A 21,278-nucleotide genomic window follows, 5' to 3' on the forward strand; every position below is an offset into this window, starting at 1 on the left:
CATCATCCATCACGGCCAACCAGCCACCCCGCAATCTACCTTCGGCAACTCACCATCATTACGCCTTCGAAGCTCCCAGGACACTGTCGCGACGCATACTATACAGCTTCATACATGCTCTGAACGTCCGCAGCCCTCTTTTTCCATAACAGCGCCCTGGGACCGTACAGTTGAGCTTGCGAAGCTGCGCCATAGCTCCCTCCTCCTGGCCACCCGGCCGACTGCCGCCTGTGCAGCTCCGCCATGCGACGCACGTCATGGACTGTATCGCTGCTGGCTTCCGTGCTATTAACGGCGCCCTCAGCAGCATACAGAACCTACCGCAACTACTCCGCCATCGATGTACCAGAGAACCCCTTCTCAATATATGACGACCGGCCCGACGGATGTCCACCATGCTTCAACTGCAACCTAGATGACTTCAAATGCCACCAGTTCGCCGAGTGCAGCAAGGCGAACGGGAAATGCAACTGTCCGCCGGGCTTTGGAGGAGAGGACTGCTCGGAACCCCTCTGCGGCGCGCTACCGGATGGTCGCAACCGAGCTCCCAGGGGGAAGGAGAAGTACTGCCAGTGCAGTGAGGGATGGGAAGGCATAAACTGCAATGTATGCCGAACAAATCAGGCATGCAATGCCCTCATGCCGGAGGGCGAGGGTGGTGTCTGTTACCAGGACGGACAGTTGGTCAACGAGAACTTCCAAATGTGTGACATCACGAACCGGAAGATTTTGGATCAGCTCAAGGAGAAGAAACCACAGGCGACCTTCTCCTGCACCAAGGAGACAGGGGAATGTAACTTCCAATGTAGGCTTCTGCAGCTCTCTTGGATGCATCGGCTGACATGACCAGTCTGGGTTGACCAAAGGGAATCCTTCTACTGCGCTCTGGACAACTGTTCAGCATCATGGAAGGCGGAGAGTGACCGAAACACCACCGAATACGTTTGCGAACATATCAAGTGCTCTTGTGTGCCGGGCAGGATGCTGTGCGGCGAGGCAGGGTCCATAGATATAGGCGATTTCTTGAAAGAAGAGATCAAGGGGCCGGCCAGCTTCAAGTCGGTTGCTGCGGAAAAAGCCAAAGACAGTGGCACCATATTCTCGGAACCGGCTATGAATGACCTCATTTCGAGTGTCTTTGGCGACGAGAGCATCTTCCTGAACTGTATCTCCGGAGAGTGTCTCTATGAGACCGAGGTACCTGGTTACGAGAGGCCTGTCAAGACTATAAATACGCCCTTGATTGCTGGAGTCATCGCCGGGTGTGCTCTGTTCGTAGTCGCGGCAGTACTGGTCATCTACTACCTGTCACGGCGAGCAGAGCAAAGGCGATGGGGTGCAATCCACCTCTCCGATGACGAAGAGGAGGAGAATGCCAAACTTCTAGCCGATCACAAACCGGCGGCCTTGTCGTTCGAAAACGTTTTTTACGCACTCAAAGGCCGCCAAATTCTCTCTGGCATCTCGGGCGCTGTGCATCCTGGCGAGCTACTAGCCATCATGGGTGCTTCCGGCGCCGGAAAGACAACCTTTCTGGATATCCTCGCACGGAAGAACAAGTCTGGAATTGTCGGTGGCGACTTCTACCTCAACGGCGAAAAGGTCCGGGACGACGAGTTCAGGAGTGTTATTGGCTTTGTTGATCAGGACGACACCCTTCTGCCGACACTCACCGTCCATGAGACGATCCTGGATTCTGCGCTGCTCCGTCTGCCCAAAGAGATGAGCCGTGCGTCGAAGGAGCAAAGAGTAGAAGACGTGGAACGACAACTGGGAATCTATCACATCCGGCATCAGACAATTGGCTCCGAGGAGAGCGGACGCGGCATCTCTGGTGGAGAGAAACGTCGTGTTGGCATCGCCTGCGAGCTTGTGACTTCGCCTAGTATTCTCTTTTTGGACGAACCCACCAGTGGGCTGGATGCCTACAATGCCTTTAACGTCGTGGAGTGTCTGGTCCACTTGGTCAAGAACTACAACAGGACCGTCATCTTCACCATCCACCAGCCGCGTTCTAACATTGTTGCGCTCTTCGACCACCTAATCCTGCTCGCCAAAGGCAGGACCGTGTATTCCGGCCCGTTTGAAAGCTGTCAACCATACTTTGACAACATTGGCTACACCTGCCCCCCAGGTTTCAACATCGCGGACTATCTCGTTGATTTGACCATGCACGCGAGCAATGTCAGGCAACGCCCGATTGACGAAGACACCTCTCTTTTTAGTAGAGAGGGCTTGCAGACCAGCTCCAGCAGTGCCATCGCAGTCAAGTCGATCCCGAGCATCAGAAGCAGCACCATCGAACGTGAGGCGCCCGGAAGTCCTACCGCCAGCACTTCAGCAAGTTTCCGCCCGAAAAGCAAGCGAAAAGCCTCAATCCGGCAGCAGCAGGAACGCGAGCTGTTCACTCGCAAAAAGGCCACGGGCGCTTCAGATGGTATGGTGAGCCCCAAGACGGACGATGAAAGTGTTCCCTTTGACCGCCAAGAGAGTCTGAATGCGCAGTGGCTAAAACTTTCTCGTCAATCAGGCGCACCTCCTCCCCAGATACTTGAGGATCCTGATGAGCTCCCACCTCCAGCGGACGGCGGGACCGGAACGAACCTTGACACTCTTGTCTCCGCATATGCGGCATCTGATGTTGCCGCTGCTCTACGGGACGATATCGCCAATTCAAGGACAAGAGCACGGGAAGCCAGTGGAGATAGCTCCGACGAGCAAAGTGCGAATGGATATGTGGCATCCGGCAAACTGAAGGGATTCAGGAAGGTCGGAGTTCTGGGGCAGTTCATCATCCTCTCAAAGCGCACCTGGCGCAACCTGTACCGCAACCCCATGCTCATGCTCACGCACTATGCCATCGCCATTGTCCTCGCCGTCTTCCTCGGCTTCCTCTTCTACGGCCTGACCGATGACATCAAAGGCTTCCAAAACCGTCTGGGGCTCTTCATCTTCGTCCTCGCCCTCTTCGGCTTCGGCACTCTCACCATTCTCACCGTGTTCGGGCCCGAGCGCCTCCTCTTCACCCGCGAACGTGCAAAAGGTTATTATAGCCCTATATCCTACTTCGCAGCCAAAGTCATCTTCGACATCGTTCCGCTGCGCCTGATTCCGCCAATCATCCTCGGCGTCATCGTGTACCCGATGACGGGTCTCGTCCCTGCGTGGCCACAGTTCCTCAAATTCATCCTCTTCCTCGTGCTCTTCAACCTCGCCGCCGCGGCCATCTTCCTCTTCATCGGCATCGTCTTCGCCAACGGCGGGGTCGCGAACCTCTTTGGCGTACTGGTGATGCTCTTCTCGCTCCTCTTCTCGGGCTTCCTCCTCAACAAGGACAGCATCCCGCCGACGGCCAAGTGGCTGCAGAGCCTGTCGATATTCCACTACGCGTTCGAGGGGCTCATTGTCAACGAAGTCAAGTACCTGAGCCTCATTGATCACAAGTACGGGCTCGATATTGAGGTGCCCGGGAGCGCGATCCTGAGCAGTTTCGGGTTCGATGTGCTGGCGCTGTGGAGGGATTGTGTGGGGTTGGCGGTGTTTGGGGGCTGTTTTGTGGTGTTGGCTTATGTGGCGATGCATTTGCTGTTGGTGGAGAGACGGTAGATGGGTTAAGGTTTGAGGGGAATGTGGGAGTAGGGGGTTGTCGACATGTGTAGTATATTTTGCTTGTTTTGGCGTGTGTTTTCTGGCACGTAGGGTGTACATGGGGGTTCAGTTCATCATGGGTTATCAACACCTTTTCATTCTCGGTTGGGTGCTGGTTGCGTGTTCGTTCTGCTCTTTCACATTGTTCGTATTTGCGTTTCGCTAGATGTTTTTGTTGGACTGCATAGATGGGTACATGATGTCTCGCTCTGCCGTATCCCTTGTCATGGCATGCATGCTCACTCATCGTGGACTCCAGAATTCGCTGTTTCCATGACGTGTGCCATTAGGCCTTTGACGTTTTTCTTGTCCTGGGACCAGCACATGGATGGTTTGGCCACTCTTGATGCGCTAAATACTAGATAGGTCAGCATCACACACGCTGAAACGGAGATTGCCATGTGCATCATGACAGCTGTTTGTCTAGAGTGTGCATTGCTACTGCTTTTTCATTTAGCATGACATCCTGGTCCTCAGTATTCGGGAATCGGCATGGACGGAAGCACAATAGGAATAACGTGGACTATCTTGTGTTCCCCGTATACGCAGGATCAGGTGAGCTGCGTGTGATGCCGGATGCGGAGATGGTAGACCATCGTCAGTAGCTGTAGAGGGGTCTGGTTACGTTTCGCTGGAGCGTAATTGATGTGTGTAACCCACTCACCCCTTCTTTGCCTAGATCCTCTATGTACCTCGTCTTCCCTATAGACTGACTGCGTCTGCGCACTTGCGATGATTGTCCTAAAAGCTTGTGATAGTGAAGAGAGAACGTATGATGGGATGATTTGACATTTATGCCGCGTGCGAATGTATGCCATCGATGTATGCATAGAACCGTGACTACATTATCTATAGACTAGTGGTGCTACAAACCCCCTCTCTCACGCAGGTCAAACCGCTTTCGCGGACACTGTAGGCGCGCGATGCGAAGCAAACAGAGCACATTCCACACTCTCTACTCCGCACATACAGTACTGTGAAAATCTAATCCGCGCAGTACAGAGTACTGTATACAGACATGTGAAAACCACGAGAGCGCAGTAGAGACCGGAGTCAGACGGTCAGACAGTCAGACTCCAATAGTAATGAGACACATCAGCACCGAAGCCTCCTCTACTGTGTACTACAGTACCAGCACTGGTATCATGAGCTGAATACTCCCGCTCCGCAACCCAGGTCCCTCCTTGTTCGACGTGTCAGCGACCCCATTGTCCGAAGAAGGGAACGGCGACTTTCTTCAAAAGCAGTAGATTAGCAAAGGAATAACGAGATTGGATTGCCGATTTCTTTTCCACACTCATGACGCAACCAAAACCGCGTTCCAAGTTTCCAAGACCCTCGATTAGAAGGGAGCATCAAGCCGAAACAACGTTCGGCTCATAATCCTTCTGATCGTTCTCGCGCCTAACCCGAAGCATCGCTTTTACCGGCGGGCCGCTTTATCCAAGCCCGGCGCATCGTCTCGCTTTCCCGGTCCCTGATTGGCTGCCCTGATGTCATCCAATGCCGTTGCGTGCCTGCCCACTTTCACATGTCAGTTCCACAACGGGAAGGAAAAGGCACTGAACGCCGGGAAGCCCCACCCACCCTCTTTTCAGCTGCCAACCTGCCCTGCCAGCAAAGCCTCGTCACAAGCCGACTCACTCTCCAGAGTCAGAAACTCCGTCCTTTCCCTTTCTTTGAGAAGCCCTGTAAACCAGACAATTATTATTTCCCATTCCTATCCTTATTTCGTGTGTTTTTCCGTGGAGAGAGAGGGTTTGCTTTCGCTGTTGTTGGCCAAGCCGTCGTCTGTCTTGTCAGCCCATCGCAGTTCATCCATCAGATCCATCCACATCCGCTCTCTAACGCCGACTCCGACCGACGACCTGTTGACCACAGCCTCGCCAGCCATCCCATCTTTCCATCGACGACTACTTTACACTCTCTGCATAACGAATTAGCCCTCCCTCCGCATCCCTCCTCCGAAAGCCTCTTCGACCATGGCCGTACACGGCAGCGCCGGCGCCGACCGAGCCCGCTGGCTCCTCAACGGCATCCCCGACCGTTTCAACGACTTCTGCCACATGGATCAGTTCACCTTCGTCCAGCTCGCCGACTGGATTCTCGAGAATGCAGAGTCGAGCACTCACGACGAGGACATCAGCGTCGAGGAGAGCCTGTTCATCTTCCTCGACATTGTCGCCCAGGGCAACTCGTTCAAGAACGCCGCATACACCTGGAGCCACGATATCAAGCTGACCCAGCGGTATGTTTCCGGGTTTCCTTTTCCCTCGTCATCCACGTCGCATGTTGTATACAAAGTATCCTGTCGCTAACAGCCTCGCCAGCATCTTCCTCAACGTCCTCAACGCCCTCCAAGTCCTGCGAGAAAAGGAAGACATCGCCCCCTCATGCCCAGCCTTCAACACAACGCGATCGCGCTGGCGGATATTACGTACTTGGCGACCGGGAAAGATGAAGATGGACGGCAGGATCAAGGTCGGCGGCGACGGGGGCGACGGCATCGACATCGACCGGCAAAGTCTGATCGAGGCGATTACGGCGTTGAACAACTTTATTCATGAGCGCAAGGAGTTCTAACGGCCATTGACGGTTTTTGTTGCATATTTCCTTTGTCATCGGAACGCAGGCGTTCGGGTTGCATCGCATCGGCGAACATCGCGGGAACGGGAACTTGGATATTCGGAAATTGGGCTGGTCGGCGTTTCTCTTTCGTGTCGGTTTCCTCATCTACGGCCTCATCGGCCAAAACCGCTCTGCCAACATGCGTAACTCGGGTATCTTACAAAACTCAATGTACGCTATTCGTCTTGTACGGTTTCCACAACCCCCCTTTTTAGAACAGCCAATCGTCCCTTCTTCAGTCCGAACGCCGCCTCAATGCGTGAGTCGGGCTCGCCGCGTTTCTGCCGCATGAGCGCCAATTGGATGGTGCCCGCGTCAATGTGACTTCTCCCCTGGAAGCCCTTCCTGTTGCTGTTCTCCTGCTCCTGGTCGACTTGGTCCTGGATCCGCTGCCGTGCCTCTAGCACTCTCAACGCCGGATTATCTCGCGGGTTCGGGAACGAATGGTGCGGCGGCGCCTCGGCCATGTCGAAGGGGATATCCGCCGAAGTGCTGCCACGGCGGGGGTCCAGGCTCGACATCGACGAGGGCGAGTAGTGGGGGTTGGGTTGGACGGCGCCGATGCTTTGGAGGCGGGCGGCGAGGCCCGGGTCGGGGCCTTCGAGGTCGATTGCTATTGTGAGAGAGGGGATTAGAATACTGGACTGTTGGATGGATCTGCGGGGGTTGATTTGGACGTACGGTTATTTTTCTGGGGGTTGGTCTGCGGTGCGGATTGAGCAGGAGCAGCTTGGCTGGCTTGTGAGGGAGTAGTGTTCGGAGGAGCGGGAGCGGGAGGGGGAGCACGGGTGGTCGAGGAGGGGACACGGGTTGGGTATTTGCGGGCGGCGGAGCCGGCTGCACGCGCTCCTTTTGATGCTGAGGAGCCCATTGTGTGTAGATTTCTACTGTAGGGTCGAAGGAGGAGAGGAGGCGTTGTGGGGAGGAATGGAAGTCCCGAGCAACCTTGGAAAGACGTCAATAATATGTAGCACAGTTGGATCGAAAAAGCAGTCTCTGGAATCGAGGGAAGCTTGGGCCACGTTGCTGAGGGCTGGCCAATCAGAGGATTGCAGATACGTATACAGAGATACGGACCTGTTCTAAGACCAAGTTTATGTTTATCGTCTGTTTAGTATTATAGCAGTTCATTGATGCTGGTATCTTTTGACATTGAGAACTGGTATACATATAGGTTGTTTTGTGAGGGGGAATTCCAGCATCATCCTGCTTAGAGATCCCTATCCTCCCTATAATGCCCCGCCACCAGGAACGCCAGCTCCAGCGCCTGCTTTTCGTTCAACCTCGGGTCGCAGTAAGACGTATAATTCAAGCTCAAGTCTTCATCGCCCAATTCAACACTGCCGCCCGTGCACTCGGTGACGGCCTCTCCCGTCAACTCCAGGTGCATCCCGCCCAGGAACGAGCCATGCTGCTTGTGCACCTTGAGGGCCGACGAGAGCTCCGAGAAGATGCTGCTGAATTCGCGTGTCTTGATGCCGGTGGCGGTGGTGCGGGTGTTGCTGTATAGATGTTAGCTTCTATGAGTCCAACGGTCCAAACGTTGAGATATTAAACCTACCCATGCATGGGATCACACTGCCAAACGACAACGTGCCCGCTCCCTTTCACCGCCTCAATATGCGGTCCCAGCATCGCCTCGACCTTATCAGCGCCATAACGCGTAATCAGCGTGACCTTGCCGACCTCCTTGGAAGGATTGACAATATCGAGCAGCCGCACCAGCTCATCGGATCCCATGCTCGGCCCGACTTTAATACCAATGGGATTCTCGATGCCGCGGAAGTACTCGACATGCGCGCCGTCGACCTGGCGCGTGCGATCGCCAATCCACAGGAAATGCGCCGACGTGTTGTACCACCCTTTGCCATCGGCCGAGGGCGTAGCCGGTCGGTAACCGGGCGGATGTTTCAACCGTCTCGTCAGATTCTGCTCGTACTCGAGCACGAGGCCCTCGTGGCTGGTATACAGATCCACCGTCTGCAACTGGCCCGCCGTATCCGCCCCGACGGTCCGCATGAACCGCAACGAGTCGGAGATGCTATGCACGATCCGCTCGTACTTGGCCTGGAGCTCCTGGTCCCTCACGTGGCCCAGCTCCCAATCCATCGGGTTGTGCAGGTCCGCGAACCCGCTGCCCAGCTGCGCCCGGACGTAGTTCAGCGTCGTCGCCGAGTGGAAGTAGGCGGCGACGAGGCGATCCGGGTCGGGCTCCCGCTCCTCAGGGTCGAATCCGTTCAGGATATCGCCTCGGAAGCTGGGTATCTCCTTGCCGTTGACGACTTCGGTCGGGCTGGAGCGCGGTTTCGCGAATTGCCCCGCCATCCGGCCGATCCGGATGACGGGCTTGTTGGACCCCCAGATCAGGACGAGGCTCATCTGGAGGAGCAGTTTGACCTTTGCGTCGATGGGCGCGTCGGCGCAGTAGGAGAAGAGCTCGGCGCAGTCGCCGCCTTGGAGGAGGAAGGCTTTCCCCAGCGCGGCGTCGCGGAGGCTGCGTTTCAGTTTGATGATTTCGGTGGGCGTGACGATGGGGGGGAGGTTGGAGAGTTTGGCCAGCGCAGAGGAGACGGCTGCTGAGTTCGTGTAGGTGACGACTTGTTTGATGGGTTTGGTGCGCCAGGCTGTGGGGGTGTCGTTAATGGGGTGCCTGATGGGATTGGAAAGGTCAAGGGGCTATGTACATGATGGTGACCATTCGGTATCTTGGGATGCCATGTTGGCTGCCTCTATGCTCGTCACGCTCGTGTTGGTAGTCTTCGCGTTGAGTTGGCGAGGTTGCAGATCTAATGGTTGAGTCAGTAATTGAACTTCGCGGGAACCTCTGGAAACTTGCTGCCACGACATGATCGGGAGCAAGAATGACACATTAAGGCACAAACGAGAAGTTGAATGCACAGTGAATAGTTGTGAGAAGGGGTGATTGACGAACGCAGAAAGCAGAAGAAGTGCTATTGACATAGATACCAACCGACGAGTTTTTATGCTTCAAAACCAGAGAAAAAGAGTGACCGTGAAAAAGAAAAAAAAGAAGAGAAAAACAACAAAATACTTCAGGCTTGACATGGTTCAAAAATATCTAGGCTTACCGTCGAATTAATACGTCTCTAGAGAAACCGTGTCTCTCCCCCTCTTACCAACAGTCAAAGTGTACTTTTATTCTGTAGAGTCACAAAGCACTCAAGAAGACAGACCTTCGAAATGAGCGCCACACCTCTCACCAATTGGTCAAAAATCTCCGAAATCGCCTTGGCATCTGATCGTCCTCCCCCACAAATGACGAGATGCTCAGACCTCATCCCATCCCAACCCAGCATTCGAGATCAATCCCTCCTATAAGGAAACCCTAGGGCAACCAACGTTCTCCATTCTTTACCTGACATCTTCACCCTAATATTTTTAGCCCCATCCCTGAAATCCCAACCTCCGACATCACCATGGCAGAATCACCCCAACCCCCGACCATCCACGAAGGCGCCTCCGGCCCGCACGCACCCACCTCGACAGCCGAAGACCGCAAAGCCGCTGCCGCCCTGTCCTCGCTCGACGCCCCGGACGACGATTCCGCGGCAGGCAAGAAGGACGTCGACCCGAAAGCGCTCGGCGAGGCGATGAAGAACCTGTCTGTTACGGAGAACAGTAAGGCGGGTCCCGAGAAGGCGGGTCCGGAGAAGAAGAACAAGACGATTAGGATTGAGCCTGCTGATGTTACACTGCTTGTACGTCGTTGTTATCCATTAAGTTGTCTGGTGTAAAGCGATGGGAGGAGTGGCTTTTTTGCGCATTTGGGCAATGTAGGATCTAGTAGGGTTACTAACGTGCCAGGTTTCCCAACTCGACATCTCAAAGGCAAAGGCAACCGAGCTGCTGCGGTCCGTCGATGGCGATACCGTAAAGGCGATGACAGCATTCATAACCGCGACGATTTAAGGATCCTCCACATCTCGTTGCTACTGACTTGAGCGCCATCCGGATGGTAAACCCATAAACAGGGCCTTGACTGAGGCTTTCATCATCCGCCAGTGGCTATGTGCATTGCGCCTGGTTTGGAAGAGAGTATTCACGCGGTTAAAGCCAGGGAAGGTTGTCGATTCCTTTCGACTTGTCCTCAGATCCTCTCCTCATGTCCGGATTTTAACTCCCTTGTTTCATCCTGGTTCTGCACTGCTTATCACGATGGCAAGATTCTAGGTTCATACTTACGCTCTGTCGATACGCTCGTGGTTGTTCGTGGAACGCTTATGAGGCTATTTACTTCACGACTAAGTGAATTATCCATCGACTGGCCTGTACCAATATAAACACCCGAGAGGAACCCACAGATCCTCGCGACTGAAACCTTCAGCTGAGGGGCTAAAAGTTTCCAGTCCATCCGCCGAACAGGAGCGCAGGCCGCATATACCGGTTTGCAACACCTCGATATATATTCAGAAAAAAGACAAAAGTATTCGACACCAATGCATACCCCAATCCGCTCGACAAAAGCCACATTCGCCTAAAGGAAAGATATCGCCCACCAGACCGTGTCCGAACGCCATCGCCATGCTAGAACTAGAAGGAGATACCAAGAAGTATTCCTAGTCGAACCGAAGTTTCTTCGGGGCAGCCATAGTGATGCCACCAAAACTCTCGAACCTGCGCTTGCGAGCGGAAGCAGCCAACGGTCGCACGACGGTGGCCGGCTTGATTGGGCTTTGCTTTAGCCAACTTGACATGACCTGCCTTTTAGGGGGGCATGAGCGCGGAGCTCCTTTGGGCGGCGAAAGAGAGGTGGCATTTTCCTTATCCACATATTCATCGTAGATGATTGATCGTTCCCACTCGGAGCTATTGGGAGTCGTTGGTGTGCTGAGCACAGTGCTGGGCGTCTGCGAGTGAAAGAACTGGGAGGGAGTGCGTGCCGGTGTGAAGGCAAAGCGTCGCCTGATGGGTGAAGGCGTCTTCGGCCTGGCAGGCTCGAGGTTGACAAGATAGTCCGATTCATCCATTCTTTTGTTGTGCTTCTCACAGTCCAGAGCGAAGCCGACGTTGACGCATTTTACTGCTCCCTTTGTCGCCACTACTTTCTCCAGGGTCTCCAGCAGGCCATCCTTGAAGAGAACGTGAGTAGGGTTTGGACGATGGCTTTCCCATGTGGAAATCACTCGAGCTCCCAAGTCTTCTAGCAAGCCAGCGAACACGTGGTTTTCAATCCTTCCCCTTGAGCGGATGTCTAGGAAGAAGGTGGTCTCACTGAGAGGACCATCAGAAACCAGCAGTGAAGTATCCACAGTCTGGCTTTGAGGCGCGTTGAATGTCACTGTCTTTTTCTTTGGGCTCGTGTCAAGCTTGACTGGAGAGCGCAGTGCTGACTTGATGGGAGATTCTGATAGCGGCATGGCAGCGATTGCCGAGATTGCTAGCACAGGCCGTGGGAGGTGAGTCAAGGCCATCTTCCTGGCTGCATTTTCGCCTATTCCATCCTTGGGAAGACTGTGGCTCTGGCTGGAAGGGGGATGGCGCAATGATTCGTCGTCTTTGCCCGCTTTCGATTCATGATTGCATTTAGAGACCTCCAACGGCATCGGCTCCAATGTTGGGGTCTCTCGTGCAGTATCTGGGTTCAAGAATAGCTTCTCGGGGCAAATTACGTCCTCTCGAACTAATTGGGCATCTGCTGTGGAGCCATCACCTTCCGGCAAGTCACACAAGGTGACAACTGTCTGGGCAGCAGAATCAATCGACCAGGTATCGGACTCGCCGGATAGCCGGACCGCTGCATTTCCCTCTTCAACACTTGCTTGTTCCAGCCTGACTCCTTCCTCGTCCGTGCGTCCGTTGGTTCCCTCAACTTCATTCGGGGTCGTCGTATTCTTGGTTGCTATAAATTCCTCGGTCCCAATATGTTCCTCCTCTGCGGCATCGAAACTACTGGCGGCGTCTGGGTTTGCGGCATCGTCTGCAAGGAGGTTGACATCTTGCTCAGCAATAATGACACCGTCATCAATCGCATCTCGCTTCGAAGGTTCTTCTGGATCTGTGCAAGCGGGTTCCTCGTCGGGACGACCCCCGTTCTCCTCTTCATCGTCGTGAGCCGCTGTTATAACTTCTGGCTCCGTAGCATCGCTGCACGCGGTGGTTGGTTGCTGGGGGACAAGATTCTCCACGTCCATACTCAGTTCGTCTTGCTCCGGTGCACCATCATAAGTCACTGAGCTTCGTCCACTTGGCCTCTCCGGCTGTTGTAATGCCGCCTCTTGTTCCACTGTTGCTCCCTCGGGGATGTTCGGCGTGGGTGCGCTATCATCATCCCCGTTGTTCGTATTGCCAAGCTGAGTATCAGGAGGTGCGATTGCCACGGTCTTTCGGGAAGATGCCTTATTTGATGTCGACCTGGTTGGGCGATGGGGAAGTTCTACTTCTTTCTTGGTTCTTGTCGTTCTTGTGGTTGTCTTTCGCTTCGGAACATTCTGCCTACCCTCTAGGGAAGGTTCAGCTTCGGAGTTTACTTTCTTGTTGCCCGCCTCTGGCTTAGCCTTGACTGTAGTCCTCCTCGTGCGCGTCACCGATTCCGCTTTCTGAGCAGTCTTGCTGAGATCAGACGCTGCCTCTGATCTCTTCGTAGGCTTCGTTGTTCTGGATGTAGACTTTGGCGCGGGGACGGGCTCGTGCTTGGTTGTGGGCTTGGTGGTTTTGCTTGCAGCATGCTTGGATTCTGCCTCGGTGTCCGCTGGAGGCGCTGCCTTTTTCCTTGTGGCTCGCTTCGGGGGCGCTTTGAGGGTATTCGCCGGGGGAGGGGAAGCCACGGCGGTTTGAAGTTTTCGGGATGCCGCTCGTGTGGCTACCATGATCGGTCTTGCGCCGAGGGGCGAGAAAGTTGTTGAGGTGTGAATATGATTCTGTGTTCGAGGGGTTCTGATGCAGGCGCCGATGCCGTACAAGGTGAGTTAAATCGCAGTTGTCTCCAGACGTAGTAGGTTGGAGTTGAGTAAATATGTGATTGAGGAATGATAGGGTTGTCCGCGCTGAAGGCAACGAACGGGTCTGTGGGGAGCTTGAGTCGCGTGCTTAGTAAACATCCCCGCCGGGTGGTTGGCCTGGCAACAGACCAGATCGATTCCCGGACCGCCAGCCTTACATGTGCACCACCTCATAAGATTTCATGCTACGTGCATTGAGGTCTGCAATATAGTAGCCTTTGTTTAAGTAACAATAATCCGCATAGCCCCACCTGGTGCGATTGAAACTGGGGACTTACGTTTCCTGCTCTCAATAGATGATTATCGTGCTTCGACCTTTTCACCTTCCAAACACTGTCTACACAGGGTATGGCCTCCCTGCCTGCGAACAACAGTGCGCTGATGGTGTACATACCATGGATAATAGCACCACTGAGCTGATTATAGAGGGCCACGGTCGGGTGAAAGGCCCAGCTTTTGCTATGCCGGGTGAACACTTTCCCATCCTGAGGTTGGGGTGATGGTGAAAGACGAAGTGAATGATATTTTCGCCACTCTGCGCTTGAGTGCCCCAAGGGCTCAGCGAGTCACCAAACGGGCGCGCCGCGTTTGTCCTCTCCCTCACTTCACCTTCTTTTCATCGCTGCCTCCCTCTCTCCACATTCCCGAAAACCAACCTACTACCAGTGGCACTGAACAACCCCGACTCACCATCACCATCACATGGAAGCCAGAAAGAAACCCCCCGTAATCATCGTCTGGGAATGGGACTGGGACGACGGCCCACTCGCAACCCACTACCTCTGCGGCGATAACGAAATCGACTTCGGCGCGGTGTGGAAACAAATCAAGACCCTAAAAAATCACGCTGGCCGTGGGAAACTGCACTTCATCTTTAATCCCCTGAGCCGCCGTACAAGTATATCACTCCTACTCCTTCCACCAGGATATCCAAAAAAAAAAAAGAAAAAACTAAACATCTCCCAGCCCCCGCCCTCATCGAATGCACCCCCTCATTCATCCAGACATTCTTCAGCGCCGCCGCCAAACTCCTCGACTACTTCGCCGACTTCTTCCTCCACGACTCGGAATCCATGCGCCGCATGTGGTGGAACCTCGTCAAGCACCTGCAGAAAGCGGCCGTCCTGCCCCACCACTTCTGGAGAGACGATGTCCTCTGCTGCAAACACTCCGAGGACTTCACAGATACATATGAAGCCATCCTGGTCCTGCTCAATCGCGTCATCCTCGCTCGCGACCCGGCGGCCAAGCTCGACTTGATCGCCCACCGAGACTTATTCTCGCCCAGGCCTAGCTACAAAGTCGGCAAATTCAAGCCTGGCCTGACACACTGGCAGCAGTTCTTCCTCAAGGATAGTCCAGGGTTTAAAGTCGCGGTGGGGGAGAGGAAATATGTTGGCGAGCCGCTTCGGATTGAGGATAAGATGTGCGAGAGACATGTTCCTATGGGCGCGTTGGCGGTCGTGGATAAGCACGTCAAGCGGGCTAGAGAGATTGCTGAGGAATACGTCCAGTCGGACCCGGACATCCAGGCCGAGGAATTCTTGCAAGACTTCGACTCAAAGGTAAGCATTTCGCTCCTGCTCCCAATTCTCTCACGAAAAAATCAATCACTGACCATCATCCTCACTGCAGTCAATCAACTTACACTCAACCACTCGCTACATCTCCCTATCCGGCCACCCCACAACACTCCAACCAATGCACCCCTCGCGCCTCTCCCAATCAGCCCCTCGCTCCTATTTCGACGGCCTGCTGGACGAAGATCTCACGGTGGCCAGGCCGAATCTGGCGCTGTTGGACGATGCAACTGGCATCTACATGCCCACCAGCGAGTACGAGCATCCGCAGGGCAATGGTGAATTCCGCATGGTGACGGTGACGACTTCGGCTTCGAAGGAGGGAGAGCCGATAGAGGGGTTGACTAACGGGCTGCTGGATGACATGTTCGATGAATGGGCGTAAGTGGAAATGTGGTGAGCGTGGGTCTATCCTCAGGACGGCCAGCCATGACAATGAAAGGGCATGGAAGCTAGCCGTGGGAGAGGAACCGAAGACAGGCGGACGTCATCATCTTGAACATATTCCATGTGTAATGCAAGTACTGCAAGCAGGTTCGTGGCTCGCGACAATGCAACGCCGAGGAAACTCTAGTATATCTTAAGCTTCACTCTAAGTTCGCAGGCTGCCAGCGCAACCTTTCATAACATGTAATACCGAATGCGCGCCAATTGCTTGCTTTCAAGTTTTGGGTATCATGTGGAAAGACTCTATATCATCATGCAACCTCCAATATGCGATGCCGTGAAACAACACATAACGCCTAGTCTAATCCCGATCCCACTGAAACCCACACCATGAACCGCCTGACCAACACAAAATGCACCATGAACCGGATGCGAAGGTGTAAGAGAGTAGAAAAACCGCTTTACCACTCGGGAGAATACCAGCAGAGTACGACAGACGCCCCGCATGCTAACCAGAGCGCGATTTCATAGCTTTCGGGCCGCAAACAGACCCAAACTGATGGCGGTCTCGTTAAGGTTAGAGTTACCGCTTGCCTCGGGGAGAATTTCCCATGGGCTCAATAGAAAGGGCGTCATCCCAGTATCGCCACTTTCTTGCTTCGACTGCAAAGGCGCGCTCTTGCCAGCATGCAACCCAGCATGCGTAGTGGCATTCAAGTGTCTTTGGGTATTTGCAGGAGAGGGTGGCAGATTGCGTTGTGCAGTAAGACCTTGCATCTGCTGAATCCTGTGCATTTGCTGGAGCTGTCCATGTTGGGAAGCGTGTACTGGTGCTGTACTCGGAGGAGAAATTTGCGGCACTGTTTTGCTTTGTTGAGGATGTTGCGGATATTGGAAATAGCCCCTAGAGGTGGTTTGGGGGTGACTTTGGGTTTGCATTTGGGATTGCTGATGATGTTGCGGCCGCTGCAACATGCCAGGATTCGCACTGCGTACGTGCAGGGCATTCTCGAACTGCAATTGAGTTTGAGGGATTGAGCTTTGGGGTTGAGGTGAGAAGGTCCCCGGCATACTGCCCGGCTCGCCCGATGCCAATGTCGATCGGACCAAAGCAAGCCAACCATCTTTCGTAGCGCAGCATTCGAAAAGAAAGACGCAGCGAGAATCACTAGGAGTCTTGGCAATGTTTAGCTTCGAAAGCTGCAGGCGGACATCGTCGGGGAGAGCATCGGAAATGAACAAAGCCGCGTCGAATGTGTATTCGCTCATCGACGGAAGAAGGTTCAAAGCTGGGTGCGTGAAAACACGTCGCAGACTCCACATAAGAGCAGCTTGATGCTGGCTCGAGACCTTGTGAAGAAGCATGACTCGTTGCGCCACGACAAGGCGCAGTAATACGTTAAGCCTTGAGAGTCAGCACTAGGTCAGGTTTAAGTCGACGAGGAGCATACCACTGCGCTATGGCTACACAACAGTTTGGAGGCTCAGCCGAGCTCATCACCTTTGTGCCGTGATCGCTGTGTCTGTCCATTAGCTCTGCTAGGCCTTTCAGTCGATTTGCAAGAGGTCCAATTGCCTGACTCTGTTCATCTCGGATCAGTTTCGACGACGTAGTCCGTATGATAGCAAGATATCTTTCAATTCGAGCCTCCTCTTCCTTGGGTATGTTGCCAAGAACAGTTGTAAGAGGATTTGCAAGGAACGATGTTGCACCGAGTACTTCGCGTTCGGCGAACTCACGTATCTGACGATGGTTAATGGAGGCTTTACGATCGGCTTACTGCCGATACATACCTTGAAAGCCAAGTCAGGCTCTAAGCCGCCGACGAGGTCAAGGCACGCAGAGTCATTCTTTTGAGCGGCCGAAATGATTGCCGTCAAGAAGGCACTAGACAATGTGTCACGGGAGCAATCTGTGCTACCGGTTGCCATGAAGAAGAGACACTGAATCTTAAGCTGGCAAAAGCGGAGAGACAGCTCGTCAACGGCTTCGGGTATTAGCTCGATTTGCTGCATGATGCTCTTCTTCGCCAAGTCTGATCCACAGGTTAGTATCCATTCCCAACAAGCCGGAAGGAGTACGTACGAAGGCAGTCGCAAGGGTCGAGCAGAGTGTCCAGCAAAACCTTCAAAGGAGAGCTGATTGCTACGTCTCCGGATTTGAACGAACTGATACCGAAAGCTTGTGAAACTGCTTGGACATCGCTTAGGATGTACTGTTTCAGTATGTTCCGTACTTCTGAATTTAAGAGCAACGACTCCAAGTGTGCCTCTCCGTCAGGACCTGGTGACGCCTGCACAGCACGTATAGTCTCGCTTAGGAACTGGAGGACTTCGGCATGTAGGGCAAGGCAAAAACTTCGTTGCTCAAGTCGGAATCGATAAGCTTCGTGGAAGTGGCAGAATGGAGTCAGCCGATCGGTGGGCACGATGAGGTGAAAAAAAGCGAACGGGATCCGGTGAGCCCTCTCGGGGTCATGGCGTTGCTGCTCGTCGAAGCAATCTCTTGCCACTCTCAGTAGTTGCATGAAGGACAGGCAACCAGATGTGACGAGTGCGGCGACGGCAGGAATCGAGGGCATTTGTCGGTATTGTAAAAACTGGTTCTTCAACCATTCCATGATAGCAATGTCGAAAGCCACCTCATTCAGGACACGTAGACGATGAAGCCATGAGGCATGCTGGCTTGGTTGCAGAGAACGCTTAGTGATTTGCTCTGACAGATTGGTCATAATCTTGTTCAGCATTTCGGTCATTGCCGCTTGATCCAACGTGCTACTGTTGCATAGAATACGGTCAATATCCTCGTCAGACTCGGCGGCCGTGTTCTGAATAGCCTCGGCTGTGGTATCAGAGACCGGAGAGCAAGCAGAAATCGAGTTCCGTTGCTCCAACCGTCCTAAGTCGCTGGCAAGAAGTTGCGCGACCCGAGCATCTACTTGCGTGGCATGGCATAATCTCGTGAGACCGAGAAGGACGTCTCGCTCCGGAGTCCGGAATGTCCTTAACATTGAATACCGGAGAATGATACTCTCAAACAGGGCTTTGAATGCACCAATCGCCTTGAAGGCCAGATGGTGGTAATGCAGTGTGTCAGCGGCGGCAGCAAGGACATCAAAATCCAGAGACGTAACCATGATCCCCATAACATCGGCAAGAATAGAAAGCTGCCCAAACTCTTCAAGATAGGATCGCACTAGGTGAAAGTCTCGTAGCGTGATCGTCGACACTGGGCAATCCCCGTTGACGAGGGTGTTATTGGTGTGCCCCGGTTCGCTGGTCCTGACATTTGAGGCGACGTGATGCCGCAGAAAGAGCGCGATTTCGAGTTGGACGGTGGGAGTAAATTCAGTTAGGTCTATGTCTGGTTGGATGTCGCTCCAGACCCCTGTCCCGAAGAGTCCACACAGGCGGGAACGTATCGTGTACTCTGCCTGATCTAGGTGGTCCTCCTCGGACTCGGTAGAATGAGGCGTTCCGCGCAATAGAGTACTTCTCAGATTGCGCACATGTTCGGGAAGCCCGCTGACGGGAATCTCCACCATAAGACGCATAGGACAAAACGACGACTGGCAAAGGGTTAGTGTGTGTGCTTTCTTCCAAGAAATGTCTAACATACTGAGGTGAAACCACAATTCTGGTTGAAAGACCCAGTAGAAATAAGCCATTGGAGATATCTTCCCACAGAGAATGTCTTTGAGCGGACCAACTCAGCGACAATGCGGTATATGTTGCATGGTTCAATGACCATACTGGAATTCGCAGATTGGAAAAACGTCAGTATGGCGTCGTCGGTGTCGATACCTGAGCGCCACCATTTGCAAAGCAAGCGAGCAACTAGGTAGATCCGATGCATTCCTATTCGATGGCAGGACGACGCCCACTGCAGTGTTATCGAGACCAAGTCACGCGCGTCAGACAAACAATCCCAGCATTGGTTAGCGAGGACATCAACGTTGACGTCGGAGGCATAATCCACGGCATCAAGAAGAGAGATTATCTCACGAGCAGGGACATGCGCAGAATGATCGTTGAGAGAGTGCAGGCCTAACCGCCTCGCTCTACGGGTAAGATCTTGCACAGTACTCAGAGCTTTTGAATCTGGATATTTCAAAGCCAGACGCTGGAGAACCGGAAGATGTGAGGGCCAACCGTCCGGGAGAAGGAGGCAAGAAGGGCTCGTTACGAGAATCTTGAGAAGTAACTGCTCCAGGTACCATATGAGGGTAGGCTCATGGCTGGTTTCGCTGGCAGCGTAAAACTGATACACATGTGAGCCAGGGTGTGAGGTGAGCATTTCATAACACTCACCTTTGTGATATGGTTGAGCAGCAACTCTGCCAAGCGTTTACCTCTGCGTCTCGATGAGGTTAAATCTTGTCTGTAGATTGAGACGATCATCAACCACAAGAACAAACGTTCCGTCGGACATGCTGCTAGATTTTTGAGGACCCAATCGAGAAAATGTTCATCGTCGAGCAGCTGCTCTTTGTAGAGGGAGGTAGCCAGCTGTAGTCTACATATCTGTGAGCAAGAGTCATGACTGGATACAGCACACATACGCATACGTGACACGCGGTTTCCACCCCTGCTGGCCCACGGTCGATATTGCAATTTCCAAGAACTGTTCGACTGAACTAGTCCAGCCTCTGACCCAGGTAAGAGTGCCGGCCTGTCCTTTCCGCTTGTGTGAGCGCATCTCGTTGATACCGACACATTTTGCTAACCATATTGCTCGGGGGAGAGGTATATTCTTGTTAAGGCAATGGTCCAGGAGCACAGTACCTGTGATACCATGTGGGATGGTCCGACTCAGACGCCGCAACCCAACAGCAGGGTTCGCGAGATCATGTAGCCATGCCTCTCGGGTCGAGTCTCGCAATGTCAATCGTGGCGGCGGCTTGAAGCTGCTGGACAGAGTGATTCGGCCGCAAGACTGTCGTTTCTCGAGCAACGCCAGAAATAGCGATGAGAGATTGCTCAAGCCAGCACGGCTTTTCAGATTGGACCAAAGGGACGGACGGGCGGTATTTGTCTCGTTCATGATTTGGGCTTTATTGCTGACCCCAGCTTTGACCAGTGTCTCCGACAATGCATCTTCAGGGTTATTTCCTGTCCAGAAGGACATGTCAGCGTTTCCTGATCCCTAGACGTTAGCATCAATGGTGCATGCCTCAGCCGGATTACTTACGACCGCCCGGGAAGAGGGGTTCGGGATGTTGGGGTTCAGCACCCGCAGGCTTTCCAGTGGCGGCCATGCTATATCCGATGCCTTGGGGAGCCGTGCGACTCTGCGTGGCGAGATCCGCAAATAGCCAATGCCCAGATCTCGGGGGTAGAGGCAAGTCGATAGCAGTGTCGGCGTGCTGCCCTTGGGGCGAGGAAGGAAGACTTTCAGTCATAGTAGTGCCGCCATTGCTGAAGAAGACGTGGGGCCTCCCCTTCTGGACGTGGCGGGACACATTCTGGGCGGGAGGAAGAACAGCATCAGAGGTAGCAGCACTCTGTGCCTTGGTGTCCGTCAGACCTCGGGTTTTGTTCGCATCGTCTGCTGGGTGGTGGTGGTCGGCGATTGCTGGGCCGATGCCTTCGGTGTACTGGGCATGATGGCTGCGCGGAGTCGATTGTGCGAGTTGCGGGATGGGCTGAGGGCCTTGGGGCCGCTGGGGCCGACTGCTGTCGCGGTGTTGCAGAGATTCTCGAATCCCTGGGCCAAACCGAGAGTTCATCGCACTCGAAGCGGAATCATGGTCGGCGGAGTTGTAGGGATAGGACAGGTCGGCAAGGGAGGAGCGGGGGATAATGGGTTCGGCGGAGTCGCAAGGCTGTCTGCCGGCGGCGTTGGGATGGATGCAAGGTGAGCTGTGGTTGGACGTTGGACGCGATAAGGAGCGGTGGGCTAGAAAGAGAGGATGGTGAGGAACGACGGGTGCTGGGAGGGGGTTCGGTGGTTATCACGAAGAAGCATGGGTAGGACACGACAATGGCCAGGTGCGGTGATCAGCCATCAGCCGTCCGGCCCGGCAGACGGACAAGGTGATACCGCCACCCCTTCTGGCAGCGCCGGCACATTATT

At 53.9% G+C, this 21,278-nt stretch overlaps 8 protein-coding genes across 8 annotated transcripts; 4 read left to right on the plus strand and 4 right to left on the minus strand.

Annotated features, from left to right (window-relative positions):
* Positions 1 to 121: 121 nt before the first annotated feature.
* EI97DRAFT_179148 (uncharacterized protein) lies at positions 122 to 3,747 on the plus strand. Its single transcript, XM_033793492.1, has 2 exons — positions 122 to 805; positions 851 to 3,747. Exons 1-2 carry the CDS (start codon positions 244 to 246, stop codon positions 3,604 to 3,606), a joined length of 3,318 nt encoding a protein of 1,105 aa, XP_033657080.1. The 5' UTR covers positions 122 to 243; the 3' UTR covers positions 3,607 to 3,747.
* Positions 3,748 to 5,630: 1,883 nt separating this feature from the next.
* Positions 5,631 to 6,231, plus strand: EI97DRAFT_448259 (uncharacterized protein; the record flags this gene model as incomplete). The annotated part of the gene is made up of 2 exons (XM_033800151.1): positions 5,631 to 5,896; positions 5,979 to 6,231. 2 exons carry the CDS (start codon positions 5,631 to 5,633, stop codon positions 6,229 to 6,231), a joined length of 519 nt encoding a protein of 172 aa, XP_033657081.1.
* On the minus strand, positions 5,978 to 7,247 carry EI97DRAFT_430595 (uncharacterized protein). Its single transcript, XM_033797732.1, has 2 exons — positions 6,958 to 7,247; positions 5,978 to 6,889 (listed from the first exon to the last, which is right to left on the minus strand). The coding sequence occupies exons 1-2, from the start codon at positions 7,145 to 7,147 to the stop codon at positions 6,453 to 6,455; spliced, it is 627 nt and encodes a 208-aa protein (XP_033657082.1). The 5' UTR covers positions 7,148 to 7,247; the 3' UTR covers positions 5,978 to 6,452.
* A 148-nt stretch (positions 7,248 to 7,395) lies between these two features.
* On the minus strand, positions 7,396 to 9,443 carry EI97DRAFT_392496 (phospho-2-dehydro-3-deoxyheptonate aldolase). The gene is made up of 4 exons (XM_033796260.1): positions 9,366 to 9,443; positions 8,961 to 9,062; positions 7,838 to 8,900; positions 7,396 to 7,778 (listed from the first exon to the last, which is right to left on the minus strand). The coding sequence occupies exons 2-4, from the start codon at positions 8,992 to 8,994 to the stop codon at positions 7,487 to 7,489; spliced, it is 1,389 nt and encodes a 462-aa protein (XP_033657083.1). The 5' UTR covers positions 8,995 to 9,062; positions 9,366 to 9,443; the 3' UTR covers positions 7,396 to 7,486.
* A 270-nt stretch (positions 9,444 to 9,713) lies between these two features.
* On the plus strand, positions 9,714 to 10,206 carry EI97DRAFT_370978 (uncharacterized protein; the record flags this gene model as incomplete). The annotated part of the gene is made up of 2 exons (XM_033795260.1): positions 9,714 to 9,995; positions 10,102 to 10,206. 2 exons carry the CDS (start codon positions 9,714 to 9,716, stop codon positions 10,204 to 10,206), a joined length of 387 nt encoding a protein of 128 aa, XP_033657084.1.
* Positions 10,207 to 10,715: 509 nt separating this feature from the next.
* Positions 10,716 to 13,326, minus strand: EI97DRAFT_179042 (uncharacterized protein). The gene has a single exon (XM_033793490.1). It carries the CDS (start codon positions 13,101 to 13,103, stop codon positions 10,854 to 10,856), a length of 2,250 nt encoding a protein of 749 aa, XP_033657085.1. The 5' UTR covers positions 13,104 to 13,326; the 3' UTR covers positions 10,716 to 10,853.
* Positions 13,327 to 13,836: 510 nt separating this feature from the next.
* On the plus strand, positions 13,837 to 15,464 carry EI97DRAFT_179248 (uncharacterized protein). The gene is made up of 3 exons (XM_033793494.1): positions 13,837 to 14,133; positions 14,202 to 14,800; positions 14,871 to 15,464. Exons 1-3 carry the CDS (start codon positions 13,938 to 13,940, stop codon positions 15,198 to 15,200), a joined length of 1,125 nt encoding a protein of 374 aa, XP_033657086.1. The 5' UTR covers positions 13,837 to 13,937; the 3' UTR covers positions 15,201 to 15,464.
* On the minus strand, positions 15,358 to 21,145 carry EI97DRAFT_464783 (uncharacterized protein). Its single transcript, XM_033801435.1, has 8 exons — positions 20,394 to 21,145; positions 19,765 to 20,341; positions 19,514 to 19,718; positions 18,822 to 19,463; positions 17,289 to 18,771; positions 16,997 to 17,238; positions 16,654 to 16,946; positions 15,358 to 16,607 (listed from the first exon to the last, which is right to left on the minus strand). Exons 1-8 carry the CDS (start codon positions 20,929 to 20,931, stop codon positions 15,728 to 15,730), a joined length of 4,860 nt encoding a protein of 1,619 aa, XP_033657087.1. The 5' UTR covers positions 20,932 to 21,145; the 3' UTR covers positions 15,358 to 15,727.
* Between the last annotated feature and the right edge of the window lie 133 nt (positions 21,146 to 21,278).

Source organism: Westerdykella ornata (genome assembly GCF_010094085.1).
Source record: "Westerdykella ornata strain CBS 379.55 unplaced genomic scaffold EI97scaffold_3, whole genome shotgun sequence".
NCBI lineage: Eukaryota > Fungi > Ascomycota > Dothideomycetes > Pleosporales > Sporormiaceae > Westerdykella > Westerdykella ornata.

Excerpts from the sequence above, each read along its gene's own strand:
- EI97DRAFT_179148 (XM_033793492.1), top strand. The coding sequence starts at position 244 with ATGCGACGCACGTCATGGACTGTATCGCTGCTGGCTTCCGTGCTATTA. Across the intron at positions 806-850 it reads AGGGGAATGTAACTTCCAAT|TCTGGGTTGACCAAAGGGAA; the intron begins GTAGGCTTCTGC and ends TGACATGACCAG.
- EI97DRAFT_430595 (XM_033797732.1), bottom strand. The coding sequence starts at position 7,147 with ATGGGCTCCTCAGCATCAAAAGGAGCGCGTGCAGCCGGCTCCGCCGCC. Across the intron at positions 6,890-6,957 it reads CAACCCCCAGAAAAATAACC|CAATCGACCTCGAAGGCCCC; the intron begins GTACGTCCAAAT and ends CTCTCACAATAG.
- EI97DRAFT_392496 (XM_033796260.1), bottom strand. The coding sequence starts at position 8,994 with ATGGCATCCCAAGATACCGAATGGTCACCATCAT. Across the intron at positions 8,901-8,960 it reads TACCGAATGGTCACCATCAT|CCTGGCGCACCAAACCCATC; the intron begins GTACATAGCCCC and ends ACACCCCCACAG. Across the intron at positions 7,779-7,837 it reads CAGTGTGATCCCATGCATGG|CAACACCCGCACCACCGCCA; the intron begins GTAGGTTTAATA and ends ACATCTATACAG.
- EI97DRAFT_179042 (XM_033793490.1), bottom strand. The coding sequence starts at position 13,103 with ATGGTAGCCACACGAGCGGCATCCCGAAAACTTCAAACCGCCGTGGCT.
- EI97DRAFT_179248 (XM_033793494.1), top strand. The coding sequence starts at position 13,938 with ATGGAAGCCAGAAAGAAACCCCCCGTAATCATCGTCTGGGAATGGGAC. Across the intron at positions 14,134-14,201 it reads TCCCCTGAGCCGCCGTACAA|CCCCCGCCCTCATCGAATGC; the intron begins GTATATCACTCC and ends AACATCTCCCAG. Across the intron at positions 14,801-14,870 it reads TGCAAGACTTCGACTCAAAG|TCAATCAACTTACACTCAAC; the intron begins GTAAGCATTTCG and ends TCCTCACTGCAG.
- EI97DRAFT_464783 (XM_033801435.1), bottom strand. The coding sequence starts at position 20,931 with ATGAACTCTCGGTTTGGCCCAGGGATTCGAGAATCTCTGCAACACCGC. Across the intron at positions 19,719-19,764 it reads AAACCGCGTGTCACGTATGC|ACTACAGCTGGCTACCTCCC; the intron begins GTATGTGTGCTG and ends ACAGATATGTAG. Across the intron at positions 17,239-17,288 it reads CGACCCTTGCGACTGCCTTC|ACTTGGCGAAGAAGAGCATC; the intron begins GTACGTACTCCT and ends CCTGTGGATCAG.